Source organism: Neomonachus schauinslandi, chromosome 6 (assembly GCF_002201575.2).
Source record: "Neomonachus schauinslandi chromosome 6, ASM220157v2, whole genome shotgun sequence".
NCBI lineage: Eukaryota > Metazoa > Chordata > Mammalia > Carnivora > Phocidae > Neomonachus > Neomonachus schauinslandi.
The window spans coordinates 117,422,584-117,431,358 of NC_058408.1; the positions used below are offsets into that span (position 1 = coordinate 117,422,584).

Below are 8,775 nucleotides of genomic sequence, written 5' to 3' on the forward strand. Positions count from 1 at the left end.
TGTGTGTGTGTTTGAGAGGGGGAGACACTGTGTGTGTGTGAGAGAGGGAGAGATCCTGTGTGTGTGTGTGAGAGAGAGACCCTGTGTGTGTGGGAGAAAGAGGGAGAGACCCTGCGTGTGTGTGTGCGCACGTGCATGTGGGTGCCCACACATGGATACGATGATGTGGGAGAGTCTGTGTCGGTACCTTTTTTCTGAAGGTGTATGTGGTCACACACTATGACAGTGTGCACACATGGAGAGGGAATAAGCTGCAGGCGTCTGTTTATGTACCATGGCCTTGTTCTCGGCATCCCTGTCCCCACCTTCCTGGCCGGCTCTGAAGCAGCAGGGCTCCTTCCTCTGCGCTCTGGCCTAGGCCCCTGCCTCTTCATCTGGGTCACCTCCCTACTCCCCTCCCGTCCCCCCCCCCCCCCCCGCCCGCACAGAAGAGAGCCTCCAGCCTTGGGGAATTGTCTGGCCAACCAGGGGAAGGTCTCATCATCTAGAGACCCAGGACCCAGGGCTTCCCCAGGGCAATAGGCCTGGCCACTGGAGAGCTGCATCCACAAGGGGGCGCCCGGGGGCCGAGCTGCTCTCAGCCTGGGTGGGTCCTGGAGCCGTGGCAGGGCTCACTAGCGGCGGTCTGGTTCAGCTCAATGAGAACCGGGCTCCGCAGCTCCACGGCTGCTGCTTCGAGTGAAGGGTGCCCATATGCCTCTCCAAGGGCCCCAGCTGTGTCCTCCTGGGTGCTGCAGGGCCATTTCTCCACCCTCAGCACTCGCCAATCGGGATTTCTTGGTCATTCCGAGGGGAGGGTGGGCGAGGTGGGACACTCGCTTTCCCTGATTGGAGAGCCTGTCTTTGGCCACCAAATTCTGTGGGCCAGGGGTGTGAAAAAGCCAACTGCATTCATGCCAAGTGCCACAGGCTGACCCTTGCAGCCTGGGCCCCGAAGTCTAGCCCTTAATGCCTCGCAGGCAGCCCAGCTCAGCTAATGGCTGTGGAAGAGCATGGGGAAATCGCCCTGCAGGCTGCAGAGGCTGCCCAGGCTGCCCAGCACTGGCTTCCGGCTCACACCTGACTACACACCCACAACCACAAAGTTACAACTCAGGGTTACAAGAGATCTTCAAAACATTCAGTTTGTGTTTACTTGTGCCCTGACTGCAGCCTCCTAGGGGTCTTCCCCCATGCAGCCCAGTGACCCCAGAGTTTTAATAAGGGAAACAGACTCCCTCCCCCTCATCCCTCCTCAGGGCAAGGGAAGGGCTTCTCCCTGCCCTCCCCATGATAGGCTGGGAACCCATTCTGGCTTCAGTATCGTCCAGGGAAACCTAGGATCCGGTCCCACAAACGAAGCCTTGGGGCCGGTCTGTGAACCCAGGCTGCAAGACCAGGGGCCAGAGGCAGGGGACCACCACCTCTGTTCCCAAAGGCCACAGGGACAGAAAGCTCTTTGTAAGCAGCGGGGTAGGGCAGCCTTCCCTGTCCCTGTCCAAGACAAACTTGGTGCATACATAAGCACTGAAGGAGGAGATCAAGTCAGGGCTGGTTCGAGGGAAACTAAAATGCATGGCGAACGGGGTCAAAGATTCTATGGCGTTAGGCTTCATTCTGTCTGAGTTTGGGGTGGGGGCGGTGACCAGCCTTTGCAAGGCCACATCCAATCCTCCCAGCACCGACGCTGGCCGAGGGCGGCACACAGCCCTGCCCCACTCTAAGATGGTCATACGCGCTTGGTAAAGGTTGGCCCAGTGCTGTCTCCTGGTCGCAAAGGCCGCTCCCTCGGGTACCCTGCCTGGCCGCGGCGTGCGACTCTAAAGCAGCCTGTTGGAACTCTGCCATGGCGGGCCCTCAGCCGGCTGCGCTGGGCCACTCTGAGCGGGCCCTCGAGGGCAGCCTCCCAGAAACCACGGGCTTTTGGTGTTTTAAAGACTAGGGCGGCAAAAACGCACGAGGGAAAAGCAACCTTTTATAGAAGAGCAGATCCCCTCCGCATCCCTGGGCGGGCCAGGACATCCGAGCTGGATGCACCGACGTGGAACGAGGAAAGGAAACCAGGACGGAACAATCTGCAGAGACGGAACTGCCCGCGCAAGTCGCGGGCTTTCTGGGGCTACCCCACCCGGCCCCCCCCCCCCCCCCCCACCTGCGCTGAAACGGCAAGATCCGTCCGGCTCGCTCCAAGACGCGGCTGCGGCGCGAGGCGCGACCAGGCTGGGACGCGCCGCTGCGGCTCAGGCCCTGGGCACCGACCCTGGCCGCCGGGCCCGCGAGCCGTTCCGGCGGGAGACCCGCCCAGCCCGGGCCTCGAGGCGCCGGGTCTGCCGCCCCACCTCGCTCCCGGCGCAGCCCGCTGCCCGCCGCCACGAGAAAGGCGTTTCCGAGCGCGTCTGCTCCGCCGCTCGGCGCCGGGTGCCAAGTTCGCCCCGGCCGCTGCGGGCGCCGGCCCCCGGCAGGACTCACCTTCGCTGAGCAGCGGCAGCAGCAGCAGCAACCGCAGCCCCGCGGCGCCGGCCGTCGCCGTCGCCTTCGCCATGGCCCGTGCGCGCCGGGGCCGCGGCAAGAGGGCTGCTGGCTGGGGCCCGGGGTGTCGGCGGCGGGGTGCGGCGTCAGCCTGGCCGCCCCATGCCCGCCCGGGGCGCGGCGAACGCGGGAGACACTGGGGGCGCAGAGCGTCGGGGCGCGGACTCCAGCTGCCCTCCGCTACTGCGCGCCTGGGTCTGGTCGCGGGACTGAGGCGGGGCGGGCGCGGGCTGCGCCGGAGGAGCGGGCGGGGGCGGGGCGGTGAGGGGGGCGGGCCGGGGGCGGGCCGGGCGGGGCCAGGGTGCGGGCGGGGTGCGGGGGGTAAGGGCGGGGCTCGGGGTACCAGCCGGGGGCGCCTGGTGCGGATCCTGCCCGGCTTGGAGAGGAGACGGGTGCTGGCACCGGGATGCCGGCCGGGCCGGGTGCGAGTAGGAGCGAGGTGAGGGACGCGGGGTGCGGGCCTGCCACCCGCAGCCCCAGTTCGCGCATCTCCGCACGCCCAGCCACTCTTCCTCCCCTCGTGCGTCCGCTCCGGGTCCCTGCGCTTCGCCCTTTCCGGCCGCCCGGTGAGGGCAGGGAAACCGCGCGGGGCTGCGGGGTCTTGGCTAGGGGTGCGCCCCAGCGGACCAGGAGACTAGGCGGGCGCCCCGCCTCCAGGCTCTCGGCGCGGAGCACATCCTCCGCCATTTCTCAGAGGGGGGAGACGCGGTGGGAGCGCGGCCTCTCCTGGGGCCCGAGGCGGGAGGAGGGGAAGAGCCTGGGCAAGGGAAGGGGAGCCCGAGCGCTTTCTGCGCACTCCTGGAGCGAGCCTGGCGCGTGGCTTACAATGTCCGCGGCCGCGCCGAGAGACAGGGTAACGTCTCCTGGGGCTAGTTTATGATCCCCCTCTCTTTAGACTGGTCTAACCAATGGGAGCAGCAAACTGGCTCAGGAGGCCTGGCACTGGCTAATGGGGTGCTTGGAGGGTGAGTGTCCTCCTTTCCCAAAAGGAAGAACTCTTAGGATGCGGACTGACTGGGTAGGAGAGCAACTAGCTGGAACCCAAAATAATGTAATTTTTGCCCAAATAAATGATGCCCATAAACACATCCAATCCTATAAAGGGGGAGACTGAGACTCTGGGCCCCTAACATGGGGGTTCCTGGGGTGAGGTTGGAGTTGGATTCTAGGTCTCTGTGGGAAAAGTCCACTGCTGTCTCCCACCCCTAGCTATCTTTTGACGTCTGGCCTCCACATAGGTGAAGAGGACTAGAAGCCCATGGAGCCTTGGGATGGGAGGGTCCAGGGCACGAGGCCGGGGGTCCCCCTACCTCAGTGTCTCCTCTTCCTGCTGTGCAGAGCCCCGCCCTCTTCAGGGCTGAATAAGAGATGAGCACATCCCTCTGCAGATATGAAGTCAAAGTGAAGTCACCCTCGCAGAAAGGAGGGGCTGCCAAGACAGAAGCTGGCTGGGGGTTCTGCCAGCGGAGATGTCCAGAGCAGGCCTGCTGGCGGGAGGCCAGGGCACAGCGCTGCCAGCTCAGGAGAGCCACCCTGCGGCCACCAGACCTAGTGTTGCTTGCCATACACCACCAGGGCCCCGGGGCCCTTGGATTTATGGGGCTGGAGTTTGCCATGGGAGGGTCCCTTGGGTGCAGACAAGCCCTACTTTGTGGTGCTAATAAGGACCATCAAGGCTGTATACTTGGGCCTCTGCCCAGGGAAGGGACTTGAGTAGGAAGGAAAGGGCTGAGGGGGACTTCTTCATTGCAAATCTCCTGTGGCAGGAGAATGCAGAAGGAAGAGGGGTGGCTTGGCCCATTCTTCCAACCAGCCTCATCCCTGCATCTTTCAGGGACCACCCTGGCAGGGCCGTGGCTGACACTAGACAGGCTGGATGTCTGGGCGTGCTCTGTGTGACCATCTCAAGGGCTGAGGCTGTGGTCCTGCTTGGACCCCCTCAGGCCCTTCCACCCTCTCCGCAGTACCACCTTTGAGGGTTTTGAGTGGACACCTGACATGGTGGGGGCATTGCCCTCTTCTTAGAGAAAGGTCTGGGAGGCTTCACACGTAGTACCCCTGTACACATGGGCATTTTACATATGTGTATATGCCTATGTTCACATAGGTGGACATTCCTACACTCTCCCACTGCATGCCCAGAGACCTGACCAGAGTGGCATCCAGGAGAGGGCGGAGGAGAAGACTTGGCCTTGTGAGCCTGACAACTGCAGGGAGGGGAGTGATTCAGCCCTGTGGGGGCTTGGGCATTGGGTCACGCTCCCTAACATCAGAGCAGCAGGAAGGAGCTTCCTCACTCAGCAGAGAGGAAATAGATGTGGCCTCCCTGAGGTCCCATAAGAGGAGGTCAGAGGCTAAGTTGGGGTAGAATTCAAAGATGCCAGGCTGTGATCCCCAGGAAGTCCTTCTCCTCACTTCTCTGTCCCAGGGCAGCCCCAGGACATTTTCCTGGAAGAGTCTGCAGGAGGTTCTTGCTCCCTGTCCTGGTTTCTCCTAGTCATTTCTCTTTCAGCCTCAGTTTCCCCAACCGTAAGCATCCCCCTCTCAGAAGGAAGAGTGAGGAAAAAAAGAGGAGTACATGTGAGGGTGAAGCTCAGTGCCAGGCACACAGTAAGTGTTCAATAAATCATGGCTATCATCTTGCCCAGGTTTAGGCGTTGGCTCTTAGCATCCTTGCCCTGACAGACCACAGTATTGAGGGGCATGGGCTCCCACAGGCACTGAGAGGCTCTCTGGGATCTGGGGAAGGGGTGCATTACAGTGTTGTCAGTGCTCCCCACCCCTGCCCACAGACCCCTTAGAGTATCACCAGGGCACCTTTTATCAGTACATAGATCCCTGGCCTCCGCCTCCATAAAAAAAATCCACATTAAGAAAAGTGCCCCAAGAGATTCAGACGTGAGATTCTGCTTTGAAGTGAGTCAGACCTGAGTTTGTATTTTGCCACTTATAGTCATGTAACATTGCACAAGTCACTTTACCTCTCTGAGCCTCAGTTTTGTCATGTGTAAATTGAGGGCTGAAATAGTCGTCCCCCCCCCATCGGTGGCTGTGAGGACTGAATAGTGTTTGCAAGGCCCTGCCCCCAGCACAGGATAAAGTGCCCAGTGGACAGGCAGCTCCTATGTTATCCCAGCTGCGTTCTTTGCTTCTGAGCAGGTGAGACCTACCTGGAGCCCCTTGGATCTGGCCCCAAAGCACAGCACAGGGAAGGGAGGGTGGAGGTCAAGCCCAGCAGAGAGAGAGATCCCAGCCAGTGCAGGCTTGCCCAAATGGGGTGGAGCTGTTCCTGGGGGTAGGAGGAGGGCAGGATGCTCTGTGACCATGACCCAGGTGACTATGGGGACTCAGGGAGGTCCAGGGGAGCTGCGAAGTCCAGGTGTTAGGAGTGGAGGCTGAGTGCAGGGACAGGAAACCCTGGCCCTGGGGGAGGGGGTGCGGGGGGGTGCCTTGCGGGGAAGGGGAAACAAAGATAGGAGCACACTGCTGTCCTGGGGGCACTGGAAGACCAGGCAGCAGTTCCTGGAACTACTGACAGAGGCCTCTCAGGTCTTGCCTGGGGGCCAGATATGGTCAGAGTGAGCATGGGAGGGGGTCTCAGTCCCTCCTGCAGGCACATATTGCAGTGGCTGGAAGCACAGACCGGGCCTGACTGTGCGAGCTATTAGCTAACTGCTCAGTGCCTCAGTTTCCCCTCTGTAAATGGGGGTAATCATAGTACCTACTACTACACTCTGTTACCCCGGTGAGGTGTCAAGATGGAGGCAGATCTGCTATCATTCCATGGCTTGCCCTTCTCTAGGCACAGCTGCAAAAAGAACCAGTGCCACCAGCTGGCTCTGAGGGGCCCCACAGCAGGGCTCCCCACTCACCCATCCTGATGTCAAACCTGCTATCTCCACAACACACTCATAACACACCATGATTGGGCTCACGGGATATGTCACAGGGACACTCTTCACCTTACTTTGTGCAGGCCCCTCGCCCCCGGCCTTGCCACCCACAGCTGGCATTTGCAGACAACCTCAACCTGGCTGGTGGAGGACCCTCCCTTGGGCTTGACAAGGAGCAGGTGCCTGAGGCCTGAGCCAGGGCTCCGGGGTGGGAGCAACTGGGTCCTGCATATCTGTGTGCACATACATATAGAGACCCCTGTGTACAGATACAGACCCCGGGTAGCTCACCTCTACCCTGAGGGCCTGACCTCAGCTCTTTGCCCCAACTCATCCTTCCATGGGCCCCCACAATAGCTTTATTTTTCTCCTCTGAATTTCCTCCCCTGACTCCCTTCCCTTCTCTGCTCTCCCCTTCTCCTTCTCTCCCCTTTCCCTACCACAACCTCTCAAAGCAATCTCTTCTCCATTCCTTTCAACCAGCATGGGAACCAGGTTAGCTGCTTCAGTGGGGCCTCAGGTTCTTCACCTGTTCCATGAAAAGAGTAATATGGTAACTGCCTTGCAGTGTTGTGAAGCTAAACCCACATGAAGCATTGACAGGATTGGCACAGTTCCTGGCTCAGTAGGAAATGGACATTTATTCTCGCTGTTCTTCCAGGGCTCCTCCGAAATCCGGGGAGCCATCCAGGTGGTAGGCCGGGGGCGCTACCGTGGTGTGAAGGTTGCAGGTGGGCTCTGAGTTGTGTCCTCGTCTGTAACCTCGGCATGTTCCCAGAAGCATGCTGCCAGCGTCTCGGGATCTAGGTGGGAGAGCAGAGTTCCATTCCCCCCAGGTGTCAAAGGACAAGTGAGTCCCCACGCAGTCAGTATGAGCTATCATTGTTACCATTGGTTCCCATCAGATCTAGAAGCTGGGGCTGAGAGGCCAAAGAGGTCAGTGGACATGGCGAAGGTAGCACAAAAAGCAGGTGGTTCCTAAACCTGAACTATCTGCTTCTCTGTGCCCTGGCTCCCCATTTGCATAAGGAACAATTCACACCCGCATGGGGATGGCAGTCAAATGTGAGCCTGGCCCCACGTGAGCCTGGCCCCTGTCACTCACCCACCCCGCAGGACAGGCCGCCTTCTCAGTGCAAGGAGAGAGAGCTCTGGAACCCCAGAGTCCTCTTGCCGCAGGCCCACTTATCTGGCTATGTAATTACACACGCGGGAGTGCTGGGTTGATTAATGCCTGTGCCCCACCTCAACCAAGTCCCCAGCTCCAGGCACTGCAGGCTGGAGGCGGCTGGAGTCTGATGGGGCCTCGGGCCTGACAAGGCCCGCCTCTTGCATCACGTGGACGCCAAGGAGAAGGGCCATCCTGGCTCACAAGCAAGCCATAGAGATGCTAGGGGGCTTGAATTGGCAAGTCCAGCAAATGTGGCCTGAATGCTTTTTAGAAAAAACATCTCCCAAGGCAGTTTCATAATCTGCCTTGTAATGCAGATTTAGACAAGTTTTTACGAATGCACTTTTTAAAATAGGTCTTAATGGATCCTTTGCAGTAGTTACAGTCCATTGTGTAAATGCAAACAGAAGGCTTTTTGAAAACATGTATTATTGATCAGAATGGCAACAGCAATTAGAAGCCAGTGTGTCATATTATTCGATACACACTTCCTATACAGGCCTGCTTGTACTCACTCATAACTTTCTGACAAATTATCCTGTCACTAGGAAGCCTTTTCTTTTCCTTTTTGCTTCTGAAAGCGAAGGAGGACCTCCCCATCACTTATTAGCTGGAGGCGAATGAAAAATTAAGCTTATCTTTACCATAGCAAAACTTATTTACGACTTCTCCTTTGGTTTCAAGACTAAAATAGCAAAACCTTCAGGTAAGATGGATGACGCCTCTATGATCCAGATGGAAAACAAAAATGGAAAACAAAACAAAACAAAACTGGTGACAAGGTAGCAGCGTGCTACAGGAGGGCAGAATCACAAAGCGGGGGAAGTCAGAGCCGCAGGGCCCAGCAGGGAAGCCTGCTCTGAGGGAAGGATGCTGAAGCAGAGGGGAGAAGCAACCCAGCAAGCCAAGGAGGGTCCACAGGGAGAGGTGCCGCCCGAGCCCCTAATGTCCCCAGGGTTATTGTTTTCCCTCCCCAGTCATGGAACCTAAAATGATCAACTGAGCGAAACGTTGAGATTTGTTTTTGCCCCAAAACTCCTGCACGAATCTATACCCAATCTGCACATTTCCCCTTTACCCGCCTTGAAGCGTTCATTTATTTAACAAACATTTCCTGGGCCCTTACTATATTCTAGGTGCTATTTTCAGCACTGGAGGCCCTACAGTGAACAAAACAGAGACCCCTCCCTTCCTGCTGCTTCT

The 8,775-nt window shown here is 58.7% G+C and overlaps 1 protein-coding gene across 1 annotated transcript in view; it reads right to left on the minus strand.

Moving 5' to 3' along the window:
* RET (ret proto-oncogene) overlaps window positions 1-2,521 on the minus strand; it is a 49,986-nt gene extending 47,465 nt beyond the window's left edge. Inside the window, 1 exon segment of the mRNA XM_021699972.1 lies at window positions 2,449-2,521. Within this exon segment, the coding sequence (XP_021555647.1) occupies window positions 2,449-2,521 (73 nt within the window).
* Between the last annotated feature and the right edge of the window lie 6,254 nt (window positions 2,522-8,775).